The sequence below is a fragment of the Loxodonta africana genome, chromosome 9, assembly GCF_030014295.1.
Source record: "Loxodonta africana isolate mLoxAfr1 chromosome 9, mLoxAfr1.hap2, whole genome shotgun sequence".
NCBI classification, from domain to species: domain Eukaryota; kingdom Metazoa; phylum Chordata; class Mammalia; order Proboscidea; family Elephantidae; genus Loxodonta; species Loxodonta africana.
The window spans coordinates 33,672,242-33,696,875 of record NC_087350.1 but is presented as its reverse complement, the minus strand read 5'-3'; the positions used below and the strand labels follow the sequence as shown (position 1 = coordinate 33,696,875).

General features: G+C 40.4%; 1 protein-coding gene across 6 annotated transcripts in view; it reads right to left on the bottom strand.

Annotated features, from left to right (window-relative positions):
• Positions 1 to 8,928: 8,928 nt before the first annotated feature.
• Positions 8,929 to 24,634, bottom strand: part of PRUNE2 (prune homolog 2 with BCH domain) — a 313,858-nt gene continuing 298,152 nt past the window's right edge. For 3 of the 6 annotated variants that reach the window (XM_064291209.1, XM_064291210.1, XM_064291214.1), the window contains 3 exons: positions 22,930 to 22,965; positions 17,315 to 17,362; positions 8,929 to 12,218 (listed from right to left, as the gene is read on the bottom strand). In XM_064291209.1, the coding sequence (XP_064147279.1) occupies positions 12,188 to 12,218; positions 17,315 to 17,362; positions 22,930 to 22,965 (115 nt within the window). In that variant the 3' untranslated portion in view covers positions 8,929 to 12,187. Of the gene's footprint in view, positions 12,219 to 17,314; positions 17,363 to 22,360; positions 22,400 to 22,929; positions 22,966 to 24,634 lie in introns of all 6 variants that reach the window. The other 3 variants (XM_064291211.1, XM_064291212.1, XM_064291213.1) reach the window with 3 other exon arrangements.

Below are 24,634 nucleotides of genomic sequence, written 5' to 3'. Positions count from 1 at the left end.
GTCCTCTCCTACCTCCTACAGAACTGTAGGCCTATGGCCACAGAGACTGAGACCCATTATTTTATTCTAAGTTTCTGTGACTTGGAGAGTGGGTGGTGTAGTGGTTAAGAGCACAGCTGGTCATCAAAAGGTCAGCAGTTCAAATCCATCAGCCACTCCTTACAAACTCTGTTCTATAGGGTATTTATAAGTCGGAATCGACTCCATGGCAACAGGTTTTATCTGTGACTTGAACCTACCACAGTGTGTTCGATAAATTTTGGTTAACTGAATACCCGTAGTGAGTGAACATGAGGGTCAGGAAGTAAGTATTCAAGGATAATTTTATACCCAGGAAGATTTCCACTAATGCAGCAACCAATCGTTCTGATAATATGGTTCTGAACTTTTCCAGAAAAGTAGATTGCTAAAATCATGTCAGTCTCATCCCTACTGTGTGTGAGCAGAACATTAGTTTATGTCAGGGCTTTAGTTCCTTCTTCCTGGGATGCGAGGGAGGTAGAGGGTCAAAGAGAACAGAGTACATAGAATCAGTGTCTCTGGAACCTGGAAGATTTAGATTCTAAAAGATAGAACAGGGATGCCTATCAATGAAACACCAAGCAGCATACCCAGAAATCTACTGGGATGGGCATTATTATTATGTTATATTACATACGTTGTTGTTGGTAGTGGCCATGGAGCCTGCTCCGACTCATGCTGACTTCCTGTACAACAGATTGAAATGTTACCCTGTCCAGCCCCATCTTCATGACCGTTGGCGTGCCTGAGTCCATTGCTGCAGTCATTGCGTACTGCCTTCCAATCTAGCGGCTCGTCTTCCAGCACTATATTGCACAATATTGTGATCCACAGGATTTTTTTAAAAAACATTTTATTGTGCTTTAAGTGAAAGTTTACACAGCAAATTAGATTCCTATTCAACAATTCATGCGCATATTATTCTGTGACATTAGTTGCTATCCCTGCAATATGTCAGCACTCTCCCCATTTCCACCTCGCCTTCCCCGTTTCCGTCCCTCCAGTTTCCCTGCCTCTCCTTGCCTTCTCTTCTTTGCTTTTGAGCAAACGTTGCCTGTTTGGTCTCATTTAGTTCCTCATGGGTGGTACTGTTTATTTTATAGGCCAACCTATTTGGCTATAAACCTATTTTATTTGGCTGAAAGATGACCTCCAGGAGTGGCTTCAGTTCTAGTTTGAAAGGGTGTCTTAGGTGATAGTTTCGAGGGGTCCTCCAGTCTGTAACATTCCAGTAAGTCTGATCTTTTTTATGAATTTGAGTTTATTCTACGTTTTTCTCCCATTCTAACTGGTACCTTCTATTGTGTCCCCGGTCAGAATGGTCGGTAGTGGTAGCTGGGCACCATCTAGCTCTTCTGGTCTCAGGCTTGAGGAGGCTGTGGCTTGTGTAGGCCATTGGTCTTTTGGGTTAATTTCTTCCATGATCTTTGGTTTCCATCACTCTCCTTTGCTCTGGATGGGATGAGACCAATAATTGTATCTTAGATGCCCTCTTGCAAGCTTTTGAGATCCCAGATGCTACTCACCCAACTGGGATGTAAACCACTATCTTTATGAACTGTGTTATGCCAGTTGAGTTAGATGTTCCCCAAGACTGTGATCCTTAGCCCGCAAGCCCAGTACCTCAGTCCCACAAGATGTTTGGACATGTCTAAGAAGTCTCCATAACTGTGCCCTCTATGTGCTCTGTCATTTCAATACTCACGCAGCACATACAAATATGTATATACCATTACCCACAACTATACCCGTACATACATGCTCACGCACTCCATGCACCCACTCACATCTGTAGAGCATTCCTACCTACCTATGTAACCACTCATTGATTCTAGGTTGTTATTACTGTTGTTGCAGAATTATATACAGTTTAGTCATTACCATACCAAAACCAAACCAAACCTGTTGCCATCGAGTCAATTCTGACCCATAGCAACCCTATAGGACAGAGTAGAACTGCCCCATAGGATTTTCAAGGAGAGACTGGTGGATTCGAACTGCCAGTCATTTGGTTAACCACCAAACGCTTAACCACTTCGCAAGTCGACTTTTATTCTTGCGTACCTCTTTGTGTCTTCATTTGCCTTGGGCACATTGTGCTGACTTCCCCATATTTTGTACTGCCTTTCCCTTTGCCGGAAATAACATATGTCTCCTATTTAGCAGTGATTCTCTCTCCCTCACCCTTCCATCCCTAGTAACCATCAGGGAAATTTACCTCCTGTGAGTAAACCTATTCTTAACTTTTTATAAAAGTGATATCATACAGTATTTGTCATTTTGTGATTCATATGTTTCACTCAGCGTAGTGTCCTCCAGATTCATCCATGTTATAAGATGTTTCATGGACTCATCACTATTCTTTATTGTTGGGTAGTATTCTGTCGTATGTATGTACCCTAATTTGTTTATCCATTCATCTGTTGATGGACATTGATACCATTTCCATCTTTTTGCTATTGTGAATAATGCTGCAATGAACTTGGGTGTGTATATGTCTGTTTGTTTGACTGCTCTGATTTCTCTAAGGTAAATACCTAATATTGGGATTGCTGGATCATATGGTATTTCTATTTCTAGGTTTTGAGGAAGCACCATACCATTTTCCATACTGCTTGCACCATTTTACAATCCCATCAGCAGTGTTTAAGAGTTCCAATATCCCCACAACCTTGTCAGCATTTGTTGTTTTCTGTTTTTTGGACCAGTGTCATTTTTGCTGGGGTGAAATGGTATCATAGCATCGTAGCAGCACACAAGCTACCACAGTAAGACAAACTGACATACAAGTGGTGGATATTACATATAAAATGTGTTATAACAAATCTGTAGCTATTCAAAAGTACCCTTTTGTGGAGAGATACCAATGAATCTTGTGCTTGGAGTAGCCTGGAGCATTTCTAGTTGATTTTGCTTTAGGGCTGCCAGAGGCCACTGAGCAGCCTGAATGTGGTAAGGAGGACTTGGTGAGTTGGTGCCCTTTTGCTGAGTATCAAAGACTGCACAGGGTGAGGAGGCAGTCTGTACAATTGAGTAGAGTTGGTTTCAGTCCACCATGGGTGTTGGGGCCCAAGAAGGTGCAGGAAGGTGGACAGCTCTGTGAGTGTCATAGTCTGAGGAGGGTGAAGGGTATGGGTGGTGATGGAATATTGGTTACAAGCAGGGGGATTGATCAAATAATATGTATATTGAGAATAACAGGAACCAAGTTTCTCACTGTTGGAAGAAAGTTATAAATATGGAAAGGGAGAAAAATAAAATAAACCTTGTAATTCAATAATCTAGACTAGAGCTGAAATATCATTATGAACTCAGGGATTTCAATACATATATTTAGATAGATACAGGAATAAGTACAGCTGTAAATATGTGTGTGTGTGTGTTCCCTAGCTCTGTCTACTCAGAAGTTCTGGGAGCAGTGATACCCCAATCAGAATGAGCACACTTAGTATCTGGTTTTGAATTTCAAATACCATTCTCCACTAAAAGAAACTAGGCTTCTTTAAGAAATGCTTGATTCCAGGGCTGGGCAGGGAAAATACAAGGCGAAAATACCAGGAATGTTTTCTTGTGCCAGAGGGTAAGGAATTAGTCAAAGAATGATGGGAACATATTAAAGAGCACAAAAGCCAGACTGGAAGGGCCCCACTGACCAAATCTGGGACGATATGAGGATTAAATAAACAATCAGAGTGACGAATTATAGCCTACTGAATAAAATCGCATTCCATGAGGTCATGCTAATATAAATAAATTGATAAATTAAAAGCTTGATCAGCAACAGAATATTTACATAGACTCAAAGCACCTCCCAACAAAACACTCATTAATTACAAAGGAAAAAAGAGGACTTTAATAGTGGAAAACCTTGTAGGACATCACGTTAATCAAATATTTGATATTAACAGGATGCAATGAGAAGGACACACATCAGTTCTGAGATATCGTTGCCAAAGATGTCTTCTCCAAGCATGGGAAAACATCAGGCAAACTCAAATAGAGGGACGTTCTATAAAATAATTATGAGTAATCTCCAGAAGTGCCAGAGTCATGAAAGTCAAGGGAAGTCTGAAAAATTGTTCCCGATTGAAGGAGACTGAAGAGACATGTGATTCTGAAAGGGACTCTTTTGCTATAAAGGACATTTCTTGAGACAAGAGCTCAATCTTGTATGGCAGTTGAGGATTATTTGGTAGTGATGTTTCAATGTTCATTTCCTGGTTTTGATAGTCATATTGGGAGAATATCTTTGTTTACAGGAAATACATACTAAGGCATTTGGGGGTGAATAGGCATCATGTAGACAACTTACCCTCAAATGTTTCAAGCAAAATAATTTCTTCTACTGTTCTTGCAAGTTTGAGATTGTTTCAAAATAAAAAGTAAAAACAAAAGGCATATCAAGTAAGGATAAGAGATGGAAGAGAAGGAACTAGGCAAGGAGTAAGGCAGGAAATGGGAGTAAAATAGCTATATCTGAGAGAAAATGAGGACTGGTTAATGAGAATTATGTAGTCTGTTTAGAAGAGGGAGCCCTGGTGGTGCAGAAGTTAAGAGTTTGGCTGCCAAACAAAGGTTTGTCGGTTCGAAACCACCAGCTGCTCTTTGGAAACCCTATGGAGCAGTTCTACTCTGTCCTATAATATAGGGTCGCTTTATTAGTCAGAATTGACTCGACGGCAACTGGATGGGTTTTTACTTAGAAGAGAGGGCAGGAGGGGAAACAAGAGAGGCTGACATCGTTGACAGGAAACTAAAGGTGAGTTGGGAGTGCATTTGGAGAATTTGGCAGGTTAGCAGATAAAAGGCTGGGTAAATACTAAGAAGAAGAAAAGAAGGGAGCGTAAGTTGTTTTCCTTGTTGTTGGGTGCCATCAAGTTGCTTCCAATATATAATGACCCTATGTACAACAATGAAAACCCTGGTGGCACAGTGGTTAAGTGCTATGGCTGCTAACCAAAAGGTCAGTAGTTCGAATCCACTAGGTGCTCCTTGGAAACTCTATGGGGAAGTTCTACTCTGTCCTATAGGGTCGCTATGAGTCGGAATCGACTTGATGGTAATGGGTTTGGTTTTGATTTTATGTACAACAAAATGAAACACTGCCTGGTCCTGCGCCATTCTCACAGTCCTTGGTATGTTTGAGCCCATTGTTGCAGCCACTGTGTCAATCTATCTCATTGAGGGCCTTCCTCTTTTTCACTGACCCTCTACTTTACCAAGCACGATGTCCTCCTCCAGGGACTGGAAGGTGTGAGCAGAAAACTAATAATTATTGAATGCTTTCTGGGTATTAAACACTAGGTTGGGCATTTATATTCCACTGAAGTCTTACATAAACTTGTAAGATGAGAGTTTTATTCACATTTTAACAACAAATAAACTAAAGCTCAGAAACGTTTAGTAACCTGCCCAAAATAACACAGCTAATAGAGTTGAAATTTGAATCCCAGTATGTGTGCTTACAAGAGAGCCTGGGTAGTATAAGTGGTTTGTGATCGGCTGCTGACCTGAAGGTTGTTGGTTTGAACCTATCCAGCAGCTCCTCAGAAGACAGGCCTCGTGAACTGCTTCCATAAAGATTATAGTCAAGAAAACCATATGGAGCAGTTCTAATCTGTGACACATGGGGTCACTATGAGTGGGAGGCCAACTCAATGACAACTAACAACATCATGTGTGATTTCAAAGACAATGAGATAATAGAGAAATGGTCTCAGCAGCCCAGGGAAGGGAGAGAATTTAAATTTTCTTCCAGAGATTGAGGGGGGCACAGAGACTGAGTAGGAAAATGATGGTGTGGTTTTGGAGCTTGAGCGCAAAATCAGGACTTGAATGCTCTGAAGAGATATGTTAGTTGAAGTCATGGGGAAACAGCAGAAAGAGCAAAGAAAAGAGAAACGTTGAGAGACACCTCCACTCATAAACGAGAGGAGACAGAGCAGCTCAAAGAAGAATCAGCAGAAGGGTTAGGAGATGTGGTAAGCAGACATCTAAGATGGCCCCAGTGATCACTGCCTCCTGGTATTCACGTCTTTGTGTAATTCTCTCCCCCTTGATTGTGGACTGGATCTAGTGACTTTCTTCTAACAAATAGAATATAGCAAAAGTGATGAAATGTCACTTCTATAATTTAAAAAAAACAAAAAACTAAACCTGTTGCCAACGAGTCAATTCTGACTCATAGCGAACCTACAGAACAGGGTAGAACTGCCCCATACAGTTTCCAAGAAGCACCTGGTGGATTTGAACTGCTGACCTTTTGGTTAGCAGCCATAGCTCTTAACATAGCTATGGCTGCTAACCAAAAGGTCAGCAGTTAGATTACAAAAAATTATAACTTCTATCTTGCTAGCAGTCTTTCTTTTTGACCAAACAAGCTCCTACGCTGGAGGAGCTCATGTGATAAGGAACTGTGGGTAGCCTCCAGCCAAAAGCCAACAGGGAACGAAGCCCTCAGTCCAACAACTACTCAGAAATTGAATCCAAGCTCCTGGGAGTGAGCTTAGAAGCAGATTCTCTCCCAGTTGAACCTTGATTGATTCTTGTGAGGCACCGTGGGCCAACACCTTGATTGCAGTCCACGAGAGACCTTAGAGAATCTACTAAGCTGCGCCTGGATTTCTGACCCACAGAAATATGCAATAATCAATGTGGGTTGTTGGAAGGTGCTAAGTTTTAGGATATTATGTTATGCAGCAATAGATGATGAATATGGAGGAAAAAACAAGGTAATTCAGTTCACCAATTTAAGGGGTCAGAGTTTCACAAGAAGGAAATGATCAAGTGTCAGAGGCTGCAGGACCCTTGGTAGGGGTAGGGCCAGAGAGATAATAGATGGTGGTTTTGAGTGTCTGCCATTAAGTATGATTAAAACAGTTATATATTGAAAATAAATAATTTTATTTAGTTAAATTCTTTTGGATAAATGTAAATGAAATTCTCGCTAGGAAAATCAGCCTCGTAAGGCAGTCTCCTTGCTCTATCAAACCCACAGCTCTGTAAGTACTGATGTGTCAGGAGGCATTAATTTAATTAAAAGCTCCATGACTGTACAGGGTGATGCAACCCAGGGTGGGTTCCTGACTTATTCCTGGGAAGCTGCAGTCCACTGAGACACAGCCAATGGAGGGAAAGGGTATGAGAGATACAGGCAAAGGGAATAGCCCTTTGGGGGCCCAAAGTGTCTTAACTCAGCTTTTCTGTGATTTATGGCTGAAAGTGCTGGCTTCCATAGCTGACAACGTGGAGTGTCTTCATTTTTATTTTTAACTTCAGTGATGAGCTCTGAGTTCATCAGACCCTCAGTCTGTAGCACATTACCACCACCAGCAGCCCATAAAAGGATCTTTTTGATTTTTAATTAGACTCTCCCTTTTATTTCTGATCTTCACTCTCACCCTCACCCCTTGCACCCATTCTAATGCGTATGCTAAGTCCTGAAATATGCCTGGATTTCTGTAATACGTAGTGTTGTTTTTTGTGCGTGAATGTTTATAAATTCCTCAATGAGATGGAATGACGCAGTAGCTACCACAGTGGACTCAAGCGTACCAGCCAGCGTGAAGATGGCACAGGAGTGGACATGCTTGTCACACCTAAGGTCACCATGTATCAGGCCAACTTGATAGCAACTCACGATAACATGTTTACAAATGACAGAAAATGGCCCTATGCTATCAATACTGGGTTCTTACCTTCTCCACTTAGAGCAATACTTTAAGTATTGCACTGTGAACATTAGCCTGTTGCTCCTAACAGCTGCAGAGTCTTCCACAAGGTGTACCCACCGCATTTTACCCATCCTGTCCTCCGGTACTGAACACCTAGTTTGCCTCCAATTTCCAGCACCATAGTTATTTTAAGGAAGCAGGGTGAGTGCCCTCAGTTACTTCTCAGCTTTTTCTCTTCCTTGGGTAGAGGACAATATCCTCCAGACCTAGTTCCTGGATCATGAGAACTGTGCAATGTCTCACCTTTTGTAGAACAAGTTCTCATTTGGTTAGCCCACCAATTACATTGGTTAGTACAATAAACATCTGTTTATTAGGTCTTTGAGGAGACCTGGTGGCATAGTGGTTAAATGCTCGGCTGCTAACCAAAAGGCTGGTGCGTTGAGCCCAACAGCTGCTCTGCAGGAGAAAAACATGGCAGTCAGCTTCCCTAAAGATTTACAGCCTTGAAAGCCCTATGGTTGTCCTTTAGGGTTGTCACGAGTTGGAATCGACTTGATGGCACTGGGTATCAGGTTTTTAAAAAAAGATAGCACAGTGGTGATTCCCAACCCTGCTTTTACCCAAAGGTGGTAAAAGTGAAAAAACAAAAAACAAAAAAACTAAAACCAAAATAGTGTTTAGTGTGTTGAAATTTAAAAATGAATATATGCCATGAAAGGCAAGGGACAGTCGAAGGGAAAGTTTGCAAAATCAAATAACGGTGAGACACGGAAATGCTTCCAAAGCGAGAAACTTCTTACCCAGAGGGTAAGCAACACATTTTGAGAGCCTACTTCATTAAACTCTAAGACAGGAAAGGCAAAAGTGAAAAGGGAAAGAAATTTGAGTGACAAGGAAAGTCAAAATTTATATGTCCTCAAAAATCAAGCTGGACTGATGTCCAGTCTTGTTGTTGCTAGCCGCCATCAAGTTGGCCTCTGACTCCTGGTGACTCCACGCACGCTGGAACGAAACGCGCCCGCTCTTGCGCCATTCCCATGAGGAGTTGCGGATCCAGCCGTTGCGATGGCTGTGCATGAGGCACATTGGCCGAGAATCGAACCTGGGTTTCCCGCATGGAAGGTGAGATTTCTACACTGAACCCCCACTGCTCCAATGATGTACTGATGAAACGTCTTAAAATGAAGCTAGAGAGCGAGTCTTGCTAACTCAAAGAAAGGAAGCCATGAAATGTGGAATTAATTTTTATTTCTGAATTGTACAGAGAGGTTATATGTATGTTGTGTTGTTACATATCTTTATATTATTAATCCACACTATTTATGGAGAATTTCTTTATTTACCCAAACATGGTCTAATAGATACTTTATTTGGCATCATCTGATACATGATAGAAAATCCTTTAAATATATAAAAGATTAATTTGTGCACATCTAAGTGTTTCTAAGGGAGCAAACTACTGAGGCATTGTGATGAGAGCTGCAAACATAGTACCATAAGTGAATACCGAAAATATATCTAATAACGAAGGCTAGGAGTAGTGACTTCCTCACACATCTCAAAGTATGTCTTAGAGGGTGACCTCCTAAAACATTGTATGGCTTCGAAAGGAATCTTAGGGTTTTCTGCCCATACCCATCAAGTGACCTCAAACAAACCTTTCTCAGTCCTTGACAATATATTCCCTGCAGACTTTTGTTCTTTCACTTAATCAAGAAGCTACATGAAGACCAGTTGCCACATTGGGAAAACAATCCTTTTGCCCTAACGACCTCTAGCTCCCTTAACTACAAACTACAGGAAGAGTGCAAAGCAGTTTCCAGAAGTCAGAACCAAAGCAAGAATGCTCAGAATGCAGGAGCTAGATAGCTGGATGACATGAATGTTTACATCTGTCTACCTATCTGCTTAGGGGTTATTTTTTTTCAGGATTCCTCCAGGATTCTATTTATTTGGATTGAATTTACATGGTGGATTTTCTCTAGCACGTGCAAGTAACTTAATTTGTCTTTTTAAGAGACAATAAAGTAGCAGATGCCTAAATATCAGAATGGTTATGCAGCCCACAGAACAGCCCCCCCCCAAAAAAAAAACCATTGATTGGGAAAAACACCCATCATTGCCATGTAGGAAGACAAAGCTTCAAACAGCATACTACCTGAGTAAAAAAAAGGTAGTCTTCCACAAATAGGCTGGACAGAAAATGTGAATGGTGAGATTGTCCCTTGTCTGATTGGCTTTACAGGAGCCCTTGATCAACTCCCTACGTCCTCAGGCTTGCACCACTAAATGGAACACTGGGTTCTTCATTACTTCCTGTGGCTAGGGTAATCACGTAATTTATCTTCCCAAGTGGGACATTACTGAGAGCAGAAGGGAGCATTATTAATCATTAGGCCAGGGCAACAGTTATAAACACGTCAGCAAACCAGAATATTGGGTTACTGTCCTTGTGTCAACACTAAGTTCTGGGAGAGGCGTCATTTGGGCTGCGACAGAGGGTGGGGTCTAGAGTTTTCCTATCAGGCAAACCAGATGCTTTAAGGGTAGAGACCCAAAAGAACACAGTTCCACAAGATACTTAAGTTGAAAGAGACCAAGGAAGGAAAATAGATACCTATGGCTTAGTATTGTCAAGGAAGAGAGCTAACACGTGTATGTGTGTGTGAGTATGGGTGGAGGGTAGGTAAAAGTCCAACATGAAGCAAATGAGGTCAGTGAAACTCAGTCAGCTGTGCAAAGGTGTCTACTTTGAAGAGCTCATTACACCCAAGGCTCTTCCGTGATGGCTCCTCCCAAGGAAGTTACCGCCGTGAGGCTATGATAGAACCCCACTCTCCGTAACGTTTTTAGTTTTGCTAGCTTGTTTGTCATAGGTGATACTGGAGACTCAGAAGTGGTTCCAGAAGTAAGATGAAGACCTCAGCAACACATGTAAACAATTAACAGTTCTTTAGAAGGCGGCTTCACTTTGGATCTTGCAAACACATACGGAGCAGGGCTTTTGTGGCTAGGGGCCCCCTGCCTTTTCCAGAAGGCCAGGTATTTTACTCTCTGTGGATGTCAAAGAAGATATAGCTGCTACCTGCTCAGTTCTTGAAAAGAATTGAGTGTACAGTCTTATTTGTCCTTCTGTTAGGGAAAATAATATCTAAGTACAAACAGAGGGAGGAAGACTATGCACTAGTAGAGGAGTCAGCAAATTTACTATGAAGGTAGTGAATATTTTAAGCTTTGTGGGCCATGTGGACTCACGACTACCTACTCTGCCTGCGTTGTGCAAAAGTACCCAGAGACAATACGTAAACAAATGAACATGGCTGTGTTCTGATAAAACCTTAGCTATGGACACTGAAATCTGAAGAATTTTTGTGAGTCATGAAATATTACTCTTGTTTTGGTTTTTAAAAACCACTTAAAAATGTAAAAACCATTCTTAGCGCACAGACCATAGAAAAGCTGGATTTGGGTGTTGTTTGCTGACCTTTTGTCCTAGAGGTCCATAGATTTGAAATTAAGTTAACATTTTAAGGATAGACATATGGAGACCGTAAAAGAAATGTTTTGTAAACAGTACTACATACTCATACTTAATTTTAAACCTGTGATCAGATTGGACCGTTTTAAAGTGGATTACTTTTTATAATGCAAGTGAAAGAGCAATTCAGACAACGGAGCCTCACCAAATAGTGAATTTCTGAGTTGGCTATGTTACACCTAGGGAGCCCTTGGCCCTTAGATGCTGGGATGAAAAGACCAACATACTGAACTAGTTTTACGGATTGGAGTACAGACAGCTACCAAAAACATGGGCATTAATCTTAAATTTCTCATTGTGGAGGTCTTCACCAGTCACTGGAGAAATGATAGTCTTTAAGAAGGCCCATTCAGATAAAGATTGATGTCCAATTTGATAATTAACATAAAATCCATGTGAATTAGAAAGACTGGCTTCCCTTTGAGAAGATTCCTGTAGAGGATAACAAAGCTGTCACTCAGCTTTCACACCTCTCTGGTTCCTGACTATACTAAGCAAATTTAGGATTTTAATGGTGGAGTTATATGCGGACAATTTTCTGTGTACCTCAACCTGAAAGGATCACCAAGGAGAAGTGCAGCTTATCTATGGGAACAAATCTATTCACACTTATTAATAGGAATTTGTCTTATTGGTAAATTCTGGTCTAAAGGACAAAATACCACTGCACCAAAGGATAACAAAATATCGGAATGGAAGGTCCTACTTTCCTGCTAAGGTTCAACTAAAATCTTTGAGGCACATAATTGGCAAAATAGGAAAATACACACAATTTCATAAAACATGTGACGAGTAAACACGTCCCCTTACTGTTTTTTCCCTTAGAAATTTAGAATGGCACCAGGTAGTGCAAAGTGGGAAAAAAACATCATCAGCCCTGTCTCTTCCAGGTAGGTGAGATTCAGCAGGACCACGATGCACAAAGGCATCCTCTTCTTCCAGCCATGGTCAACTAGGGCTTTTCTTTCAACTTCAGGTCAATGCTTTGAAAAACAGGAAAAGAAGAGAGAAACATGAGAAACCGAACGTGAAATATTTAGTAATGACTTGGGTGGCATATGTTGGCTGTTTTTCCTCAAAGGACCAACTTAAAATAAATCATGCAAAATTCTTACACTTGAAAAATCTGGTAAAATACAATCCTCCCCTCGTTGCCAAGTCTTTCTCTGAAATATGGAATCAGTTTATTTTGACAAAACTGATTCTGGAAGCATTTTACGCCATTTCAAAATGACGCAGGGAGGCAACAGGCTCTTGTTAGGGCTCATTCCTAGAGTAGGTTAAGATAAGGAACATTATTACATTTCGAAAACAAGGGACCTATTTTCAGTAAATGACCTTTCCTAGTGGAGAAAGTAAATGATCTACCTGAAGTAAGTCAAGTCTGACAAGTGCTCAACAATAAGAAGTGCTAAAAAATAATCAGAAAACTCAGTATTTTCCAGGAGCCAAAGGACTTGTCTGCAAGGGTCCGCTTACCTTAATGAGGTGGATCCTTATCACCAATGAAAAGCTTGTTTTTTAAAAATGCTCAGTGGGTTTCCAAATATCTAGGGAATACGTTTAAAACTTCCTTTTTTGAGCCTTAGTGAACCGTATGACAACTCCCTGGCACCTGCATCAGAAAGGAAGAGACCTACAAGCCAGTGAACAGTCTGAGGAGGAATCTCAGTTACGAGAGAAAAAGAAAAACGACTGGTTTGAAAAAGGCAAGTTGGGGAGTATCTGTGGATTTTGCTTATCTCTGCCCTCCTGAGTCATAAGTCTGTTTGTTGTGAAGGTTACTATGCTTTGGTTGTGGAATTTGCAGCAGCCCGGCAGTGTTCCTTGTAGTATTCTTAAGTGCCATCTGAGTCGGACTCACAGCAACTCTATGTACAATGGAAGGAAACACTGCCTTTGTACTGTTCTTCATAGTAGCTTTGCAAACTAAAGCCACTGGTGACCCACCCTGCCTGCCCAACCAGTTTGTAGTTGTACAGTATCTCTCCTTTGAAATACCCTTCAGCAATCCCACCACTTATTAGCTGTAGGCTGTTGGCCAGCTACCTACCTTTAACTTTCCATTTCTGCATCTGTGAAAGGGACAATCGTATCTCTCTCCCAGTTTGCTAAGGATTAAGTCTGAAGTGTTTTCAATTACATGTAGTGAAAGCCCAGTAAAAGTGAACTGTTAGTGTAATTATTAGTAGTAGTGATAACTTGGTGTTTTTGAAAATGGGAAAATCATATTTCTGCTTAATTGCTGTACTTGCAATAATCTTGCCTCCTTTGGGAGCTTTCAGAACCGGCTGTGCTGAGTGTGGAAAGGGGCCAGGTCATCATGAATTTTAATCTCTCTTTTTTTTTTTTTTCATGCATCAAGGATCTGACTCGTCTTACCTGCAGAGTTTTATTACAGAGGCGTTCTCTTTATAACCACTGAGACCCTGAGCTCTTCTTCTAATATACTATAATGCAGGTCACTGTTGTATTTGAACTCATTTTTGCTTCTAAAATGTATTAAGTTTGAGTTGATTGGAATTTTATTCTTTCTCCCACGGTGTTGGCTTAATTTTTCTCACAGACCAGGAGAATATTTACCAAGTCAAAATTTGGGGCATACTGTCTGAACACTATGAATGTAGGTTAGAATATCTGAAATCATCTTGTGAAGGTTCGAGTGCATGTTCACTTTGTTTTACCATCTTGGCCACTGATAAAAATCTGAAACAACACTTAGGCCAGGATATTCAACTCAAAATGCTTTATTTTTTGTACTGACTTTTTTTGGTAAACCTTCCAGGGCTTAATTAACCCCTTCAGCTTTTGGGTAACCAAAAGCTGAAAGACTGAGACCTGTTTACTCAGTTTATGGAAGAAGCAAGAGATAGTCAAAAGTGGACACTTATAAATAAATACAGGAAACAACCCTTAGGATTCATTTTTGAGAGAACAAGTATCTTAGGGAACTAACAAAGCTACCAACAATACTACTAGTTGAAGTCTCTTCCAAATAGAACCACGTCCCCTAAATCATGTAAGTTCTTTTATGGATGTGAAATATTTTGCAAGTTTTAGAAAATGAACGAATAAGTAAAACCCAAATTAAAAAGTAAAGGAAATAAGCACGTAGGACTACTTTAAAAAAAAAAATCCTTTTTGAAAAAAAGTTTACTTTTAATCAGAATTGAATATGAAGGGAATATTCCTTATCTGTGAGCAGGTAGGTTTAGTTTCCTATGTTCAGCTTTCCAGTGAGACCCACAGCTTTTTGACAGTTTTACTCTAGGTCATTTTCACTTTTAGCCTGTGTTAAACACCCTACACTTTACAAAGTATCTGACAATATTGTTTAATGAACGAATGATGATGAATAAAAGCTTCTGTGTTTTGTGTAAGAAGAGATGAGAGGCACATGTAGAAATTGAGAAATTGCTGAACGTTTTGTTGTGTGTTATCAGTACAAAAAAAAAAAAAGAGAGATGAGAAATGGCCATAGTCTTCCCTTCTCTCAGGAAAAGGACAGGGTCGCTATAGGGTCGCTATGAGTCAGAATCTACTTGATGGCCAACAGGTTTTGGTTCCTACAGGATTATCACACCTTCCTTTTTATTCTTGGCCTGATTAAGCCCTTTGGTTGAGCCTTTGCCCAATTTGCAGTTCATCCATTCAACACTATTATAAAACCAGTTGATGTCAAGTCAGTTCCAACTATGGTGACCTTATGTGTGTCAGAGTAGACCCGTGCTCCACTGGGTTTTCAATGGTTGACTTTTGGTGGACTAGAACCTCCAACCTTTCAGTTAGCAGCTAAGTTCTTAACCATTTGCGCCACTGAGAGACTCCAATACTAGCTACCAAAACCCAAACCAAACCTGTTGCCATCAAGTCAATTCTGACTCATAATGACCCTATAGGCCAGAGTAGAACTGCTCCATAGGGTTTCCGAAGAGCGGCTGGTGGATTCGAACTGTTGATCTTTTGGTTAGCATCTGAGCTCTGTGTAAAATGCTTCCACACAGAATTCTTCCCTATCTTTTCTGGCCTGCAGTGGATTGGAGCCAGAAGAAGATAAACAAAACCCCTTATTCTAATATTATGAAGAAAGCCAGAAAGTCTAATCCGGGGCTGAAAGTCAGCAAAAAAAAAAAAAAAAAAAAAAAAAAAACCTTGGCAACTCCTGTCCCTCAACCAGGATGTCATTCTCTGCACTGCGGATGGGTGCTTGCTAAGGACTTGGGAAAGAGAGGGGTGAAGAAGAGCAAAGAGTGTGTTCTTCTTTGAAGTAGGAAGTAAAAGTAACAATTTGCAACATGCTACCTCCTCCCCCACCCCATCCCCAGCCCTGGAATGAGCCCAAACAAGAAGCGGTGCTTTGCCCTCTCCCCAGCAAAACCAGCCCTATACATAAATCAGGAACAACATAGATAAGGCAGGCAAAGGAGTGGGTAAACCCGAGGATGTAGCAGCAATAGGCCAGTGAGTGCCTGGGTGTTGGGACATTCCAGTTTGGGCAGCTCTTTAACTGCGGGCCCAGGACTCTGCCCAAGGGGGCGCTGTTTTGCTGAGGGAGGAACTATTTGCACAACAAAATGATGGTAGACTGATGGACTGAGGTATTTTTCTTTGAAGAATTTTCATGTGGCAATTTGTCTGAAACAACTGTAGTCTTCATCTCAAAGGAGGTGGGATTCAGAAAAATATAGTTGTGTGATTTCAGAAGTCCCCTTAAAGCCTTGGTTCTTCATGTATTTTTCAGTTGGGACCATCTCTGTGGTGTTTTCATGCATAAACGTTATTTCAGCTGTAAGGTCAACATGGTCACTGCAGAGATATTGCACTACTGTTTTCTAACTTCTCTTGGGACTTTGAGGGTCCTTGTGCCTGAGAACAAAAATGTGACAATAGCAGGAGAGTTTAAATTTTATTTGTGCCTCTCCTTTTGGATTCTTCAAAACAAGAACAATGTTAAATTCTCCATGACTCAGGCCAAATGAAACAACCAGTTGCCACTGAGTCGATTCCACCTCATGACAACCCCATGTGTGTCAGAGTAGAACTGTGCTCCAAAGAGTTTGCGATGGCTCAATTTTCAGAAGGAGATCACCAGGTCTTTCTTCTAAGGCATCTCTGGGTGGACTCAAACCTCCAACCTTTTGTTTAGCAGCCAAGTGTGTTAACCATTGGAACCACCCAGGGATTCCTCAAGCCAAATTAGGAATCCCTGATGGGATGGCAAAATTCTCTCAGACCACATTGGTGACCAGAGTTTTACTTCTTCGAAACCGACTTGACCATGAATTAGCTCCTGTTCCTTTGAGTGGGTAATTTTGTCTCCTCTAGTCTTCAGTTAGCTCAGTGGTTGCATACTCATTCCAGCATTGAGACCACCACTCTCTGACTTTAAAACAATTAGCTGTGGAGCTATGTTGCAAAGGTTCAAATCCCAACTCTGGGGCATTTTTACTGCTGTAAAACATTGGACTGCTCAGATCATCTCTCTCTGCCTCTCTTTTCTCATCTATAAAATGTATCTCACAGGCTTATTCTGAAGATAAAAATCAGATGCTACATGGGAAGCTTTTCACATAGAGTCTATCACGTGGCAAGAACTCAGTTTTCTATTTCTTACAGGATGGGAATTTCCAGAACAGACCATTCTTAAAAGTCCCATCCAGACTTAACTGCCTCCTTGGGATTTCCAAAACAAGGGCATTTTCTCTCCCATCCACCAAAATATTAAGTTCAAGTGGAAGTCCAAACTTTCACTAATTACAGTCGATGATGTAATGCAGAAAGCAGAGCTGCAGTCCCCTCGTCCAAACGCTCTTAACATCTGACTCTACTATTAATTTTCTCCTCATTTTTGGGTTGGAAAAATGGATGCCTTATAAAGACTCAATTTGTCATTAAGACATTTAAGTGGTGATCATGAGACTACGTTTAACTGGCAGAAGTCCTAATTACAGGAATAGAGAACATGAAAGCTGAACATCGAAATGGGTTTACCCAGTCCTCAATGTACTTTTGTGTTTCACAGCCCAGCCATACACCACAGGTAACACAGTAGCTGTAAAAACTGATGGTGAATTCTTACTCCTTCTCAGTAGAAGACATTTCTGGATCATTGTAAAGGCAGCTAGTTCTGAGCGCAGAGGAAAAAAATAGGAAGCAATCAACATTTCTCCATTGTTATTACTTGGTAAACACAACAAGATGTGGGGCATTTTCAACTGTTTAACATGGTGCCACTGTGAATACTGAACAAATCTACACCTGAACAGATGGTGAACTTAAACTGTGATGCTTTTGCCATCACTTCTGAAATACAGGAATTAACGGTGATTTAGAAACACAGAAGGAGAATGAGAAACTCCCACCCCCTCCAGTGGTCTCCTCTGTTCTTGTCATTTTTTCTGACTTTTCGATCATCTTATTCTGGGAACACAACACTGCAAAATTTCATTTGTACCCCAAATAATAAAATATTGTATACGCAAAAGAAGATCACTCTCAAGAAGACTAATTTTGTTTATATAGGAACACAGTTGATTTTCAGTTTTCGCAAGGAGGATTTTTCCAAGATGCGAGGAGAAAAAAAATTCCCGTGTCAGCTTTCTTTGTTGTTGTTGTCACAGGAAAGTAACAGGTCACTTACCACTTCATACAGCCGAGCTGTGTTCTGATAACACACATGAGTCCTGACATGAACCTAAATGAATGTGCTCAAGAAGGATAAAAACATACCCATATAAAATAATCAAATAAAAGTTGTTTGATGGTGTATTAGCTGTTTTTAATATTCCATATGGGTGGTTTCCTGTACTGGCACATTTCACACTTGCTTTATATTTTTTATATTTATTCCTGATTAGGACTTAATAAACTTCAACTTTGACTTTTTCTCTCTGGTTAATATTTTACTACTGGTAAACACACTATTTAAAGGGATTCAATGATCCTTTTTAAATGTATGGGTTCTTTTTGTAATGTAACTTTACACACTAATTTATCTGTTTGTATATGAGGTTTAGTTGTTAAGATTTAGGAGTTCTGTGAAAAATGCCAAAAGGCTGTATTCCTGGGAAGGGCAGAAGGCTCTGTTTTCTTTTCCCCCTTACTCTCCACCCTTCTCCCTGGTGGTCTGGTATTTTTATGGAGGGTATTTGGCAACTCTAGTGAACCAGGACAGTCATGTAAGTGTTGACAGCGTGCTAGAAAAACTAGCAAAGCTGGAATGGAATCGAGAAGTGGAAATCTTCCAAAACTCGGTTTTCTGCTTTTTAACTTTGAGGAATCCTTCCAAAGAAAACAGCAATCTGCAAACTGTCTAATACTGTTGCTCAAAAAGGCAGCTGACGGGGTCTTCACCATTTTCCAAATAGGAATAGTAGTTCTATGGATACTACTTATTTTCTTTCCTTATTGATCTAAAGTTTCAGGGAAAAGAAAAGGCCTTGCTGAGCTAATCACCTCTTGGAAATCCATTAGTGATGGTGGTGGTGGTGGTGTGTGTGTTTGTATAAGGCGGAGAGGGTTTATAAACACTAAGGGGAAGAAAGCCCAACAACGGACAGATTTTGTTCCCTGACGAAGTTTCTGTTTGCCTTTGGTTACACTCAGCCTTTCTAATAAAGGTCATGCGGAAGGTCAGGGCACACATGCTAATAGAAGGCGTGCTTTCTGGCTTCTAGAATCTAACCATGTATCTGCAGTGACCATGTTTTCTGAACCCAAAATCGTGGTATACAGCCTGACAAAGGATTTGGGGGCCACTTCAGAGGAGGACAGGGAGTTGAGATGATGTAGTTGGTATGATGAAATGGTGGGATTTGAAGGCATTTTAGTCATCTGTGGGGTCAACAGAACAGAATTCTTTCTCCTTAAACATTTTCAAATGCAGAAATATCTTTCAATTCCTCATATACATAATATTGTTGTTGTTAGCTGCCGTAGAAGTCAGCCCCTGATTCATGGTGACCCCACGTACAAAGGGATTGGATCATTGTGATCCATAGGATTTTCTGTGGCTGATTTTTCAGAAGTACATCGCCAGGCCTTTCTATCTAGTCTTAGTCTGAAAGCTCTGCTGAAACCTGTTCAGCATCATAGCAACACTCAAGCCTCCACTGACAGATGGGTGGTGGCCATGCTTGAGACGCATTGGCCGGGAATTGAACCTGGGTCTCCTGCGTGGAAGATGAGATTTCTACCACTGAACTACCCCTGCTCCCATACACTAAACGCTACCATCAAGAGAAATGAGGGAGAATTCTTCAGGCAGGTGGCTTACCCACGGAACCCAAGGCAAAAGCACAGTCTCCTAAGGCACGGCTACCTAGTTTTATTCACCCCTTTACTTTGAGGCAGTGGTTCTCAAAGCACGGTCCCGAGACAGACCGGCAGCATCAGCATCACTGGGAAGCTGGTAGAAATGCTAGTTCTCAGGCCCCACCTTAGATCTGCTGAATTAGAACTTTGGAAATGGGGCCCTGGATACTGTGTTTTAACAAGTACTCCGGGTGATTCTGATGCACAGTAAAGTCTGAACACCACTCCTCAACAGCGATGATCTCACTCTTATGTACATTCATTAATGTAATTTGAGTAGCAGAAATTTATTGAGCACCTGCAGGCATGAACAAGGTACTTCCTTTAAAATGGGAGACCATTTAGATACTTGGGGTGGGGGTGGAAAGTCGGAGGGTGGGGGAGGGTTCTGTAGCGGAGGAACTCATTGCCATCCAGTTGCCTCCAACTCAGAGCAACCCTATACGACAGAGTAGAACTGCCCCCCAGTTTCCAAGGAGCACCTGGTGGATTCGAACCGCTGACCTTTTGGTTAGCAGTCATAGTACTTAACCACTACGCCACCAGGGTTTCCTGTAGGGGAGGGGAAGAGAACAAAACGGTGGATTTGATAAAATAAATAAATAACTGAAAGCTACACAACTAAACCAGAAATGAGAACTGTTTTAATATACCAGAAATGAGAACTGTTTTAATATACCAGAAATGAGAACTGTTTTAATATGGTAACTAAGCAGATAAAGGATAAGCATGGAGGGGAAAAAAAATCTACGAAAGAAGGCAAATTTTGTGGTAACAATGAAAAACCACGACGAAATGACTTGATAATGGGGTTGGCTGAAGAATTACTGATATCCCCTCACCCCATTTTTTGTCTTTAATACAACTTTGTATTTCCACAAATTTGTTATTATCTTAAAAAAAGTGAACTAGAAAGAGAAACTTATTAACATTTCTTTTTCCTGGGAGCTCTCATGACTCAATGCAATTTGAGTGCAAGATAAATGCTAAAGGTTAAACCAGGCTTTGTTTCCCTGACTCTTAACATATCCCTTATTCCCATAGCTTCTTGTCTGTAATAGCTGTTACAGACTGTTGTGTTAGAGACTAGAATGATTCTGTTCAAGTAAAAATTTATATCATTTTGAATTATGTTAATCTGAATGGTCATTAGTTATCCTGAAAGAAAATTAGGGGATAGGAATAGAGTACAGTAAACTATACTGATGTTAAGCTTTCTAAAGCAAAGATCTTTGATTTTTAACCCAAAATATCCACACTATTGGCAGATAACTCCATAGGCTACCTGTGATAAAAATGTGTCACCAACCAAAACCAAGCCCCTTGCCGTCAAGCTGATTCCAACTCATAGCCACACTATAGGACAGAGTAGAACTGCCCCGTAGAGTTTCCAAGGAGCACCTGGTGGATTTGAACTGCCGACCTTTTGGTTAGCAGCTGCAGCACTTAACCACTACGCCTCCAGGGTTTCCTAGAAATGTGTAGGAGAAAAAAATGACTAAAGGGATTGTTTTAATGGAAGAATCGGCATTCGAAGCTATGCAGAATAATCTAATTCAGATCTTATTTATTTGGAATTTGTAGCTGTTTGGGCATTGTCCAGGCTTTCTGCTTATGCAATATCTATGAAAATGGAAGCTGGTTATATAAGTTAACAGTGTAAGCAGTATGCAAAAATGGGAAGGAAGCTTAAATATCTAATATAGCAAATTTTCTGAACAGCATCTGTTTACATTTAAGATATATAAAATTTAGGAAGAGGGAACTACTAGACGTTCTTTCAGAATAGTGCTGGGCTGACTCTATTGACTGGGCTATTTCACAGCTCTTTAGGGGCATGAGGTTAACTTGCAGATTCTTGCCCAGTACGATGTAAATCATTTCTGTCCAGTGGAAAAGATAACCCTAAGGTTACAGTTTATTGCCTGCTGGACATTAACCAGCTTTGATTCTAATCCAAAAATATTTTTTTAATATTCCTTTATTAAATGGCTTATAAATATCTAATTTATCATATGCTTTTTGAACTAGCTTTAACATTTTTTTGCTTCCTCATTAAGTAATGAGCTGAATAAGATCATTGACGTGTTCATTTTATATCTGCATGAGAGTTATGATTTTGCCTTTTGGAAAATTCTACTTTAATACTAGCAAACAATAATTTTTTCTATTTATTAAAGAGCTCAGAGGATGCTAGTTGAGCAATATTTCCAAGCCACTAAATAAGGCTGTTTTTTGTTTTCAATCTTAAAAAGCCATTAAGTCGATTCTACAAAAGTTTTTCAAATTTTGACTTGTCATCCTTTCTTCTCATTAGAGTAAATTTGCAAAGTTTGTTGTCTCCATATATTTGGATGTCACATCTTATGTGGCAATGCCTGCAATGTGTTCTTTTGCTGTCGTGCCTAAAATTTTACGTAAGTAAAAAAAAAAAAAAATGAAGCAACTGTAACACATGCCCTCTTCAAAATAACCAAGATCATGGGGGTAAATAGATCACAGTAAGAATCATAGACAGGGCAACCAGAATAGAGTTAAAGAGAATGCTGACACACTGTAACGTCATGGAATAATTCTTACAGCAATTGTCAAGTGGGAACCTAATTTGCTGTGTAAACATTTTCTGAAAACACAATAAGAAATACATATATTTTAAAAAGAATAATAGAAATTGCATCTATCGGGGAGAAAGGGAATTTTTAAAGTGCAGCATTATCATCAGGCTAAGACACAAGGCATGCAGCTTCTTCCAATTCATTCCTGAAATGCAAGCCAACATCATGTCAGCTGCTAAATGAGAACCAAGCCTTACTTAGCTGCTTCTGATGCTTCCCTCAGTTCTTCATCCAGTCTGCACGAGCAAAAATTACCGTCGTAGAAAAGAAACAAAAAAGAAGCAAGCAGAGCGTGAGTCACCCAGCAAAGCAGAGCCAAACGTAAGTGAAGTGTGTAAATGCTTTGAGAAACAGTCCTCTGGAGCACTTAGAATCACTCCTTCAGTTAAATCTGGGGCCATTTCTTCCCAGTCAGTGTTTACATACGCTTACTTTGCAAATTCCTTCATAAGGAAGGTATAAATGGTGCAAGGGGATCAGAAACATGCTGTCTGAATAAAGCTGAGAACCTCCAAATCCGCCTGTTGAGTACAGTTAAAAGTTAGCTTGCAGCACCGGCCAAGTCAGGGATGGATCTGGTTTAGTACGTTTCAGTTGCAAGTCAGGTTGACCTCAACAGCTTTAGACACAAGACAAAGACAGGAATGGTAAACAATGGACTGATGGGACGCCCTCTTGCTCTGTAGCGTGTTGAGGTCACCCATGAGAAAACACTGGCGCACACACACAGAGGGTCCAGGTGAATTGTAGATCAGGAGATTTTTACCTCACACTTCTCTTATAAGATCTTTCTTCATCGTACCTTACGAGACAAAAAACGGATGCAGTGAGGAAAATGAACAAACAGATGGTAAAAATGACAAGTAAATGTTTTCAAGGACAGTCAGACCATGAGAGAAAAAGCTCACCCAAATGATAATCAAATTGCCTTTTGGGAGAAATATGATCTTTATTAGATACAACCAATGGTTTATGATGATAAACTTAATTATAAATGTGATTCCAGGTTGGGCAAGGTTTTCTATCATTCAGCCCCTTTGATGACAGACTCCAACCCAGCTGAATAATCTGACTGGCCAAAATCAGATTCTCAGATTAGCCAAGATCAGATTCTTTGAATGTTATACAGTAACAGAAAAGAAGGTATAGCTTGTACCAATTTAAAAACTGTGTAACGTGAAAATGAGACAATGAGGGTCAATAAAAACGGCAGGAAAGATGTCCAGAAGAGATGGATAAAGAAAGATGGAAGAAAACACGGACCCTTGGGGAGAACACGAATAGCTTTAAATTTCTTCCTCTGGAAGAAAATCTTTCCAAATGGAATTCTTCCTCCTGAAGTAAATTTCCCCAAATGGAGCCCTTGAAAACTGACATGGATGGATGAGTAAGTTTTCAGCTAAACTTTTTCATATGGTAATGAGTTTCTAAAAGCAACACGATCATAATTAATATTCTGGATTGCCAACTCTGTGCCAGGTGACTTTCTAAATATCTTATATATGCATTTTTCTCATTCAGTCCTCAAAACAATTCCATGAAGTACACATTACTTCCCCATTTTACACATGCTGAAGCTGAGACTCAGGGAGTTTTAATAGGTTGCCTGAAGTAGGAAGTAGGAGGGAAGGTTCAAATCTAATACTCCAAAGCCCATTCTTTTCTCTTCTTCACTCTTTTACCTCCAACTGCCACACCATGGAAGCTATTACTGTATTCACCTGCAAAGTGTCCAATGCTCATTTCCATTGGAAAAAGAGAATGTCCTTGTCATCATCTTTTACAAAGGGAAATAGCATTATAATAAGTGGGTGTTCTGTTTTGTTTTTTTTTAAATAGTAAACCAGATGCTGTTGAGTCAATTCCAACTTACAGAAACTCCATGTATGTCAGAGTAAAAGTGTGCTCCACAGGGTTTTTAATGGCTGATTCAGCTGAGCTAACTGCTTGATTCAGTTGGGCCAACTGACCACTGTAAGCCGAGAGTGTCCTGTCTTTATGCCTGCTTTTGGGATGTAAGAAAACCAAATATAACTACTCCTAAACTTTGAATTTAGGTGAATACTTTTAAGCAAGCAGAGGAATCTAGTGGGAAAGGGCATGGAGATTTTGCAGCCAGGCTTCCCTGGGTTTGAATTCTAGTTCCATTTCTTCACGGATGTGTGACTTTACATAAGTAACTTCTCCTTACCAAGTTATTTCTCCTCATCTGTAAAATGGGAGTTTACCATGGGGACTAAATGATATAAATAGAGCATCTCTATGCCCAGTACAGTATAGATACACATTCAACCAGAGTACTTTCCTTCCAACTCCTATGCCTTTTTAAAAAGTGATGGAACTCTTTTTTGGAAGCCCAAATTGGGAGGTCCATTTTGCAATCCACTTTATGGAAGAAGATGGCGGACACTTTTCTGTTTTCTTTGATGGGTAAGCCTCTCTCAATTCTAGTCCAAATCAAAAACGAGTGA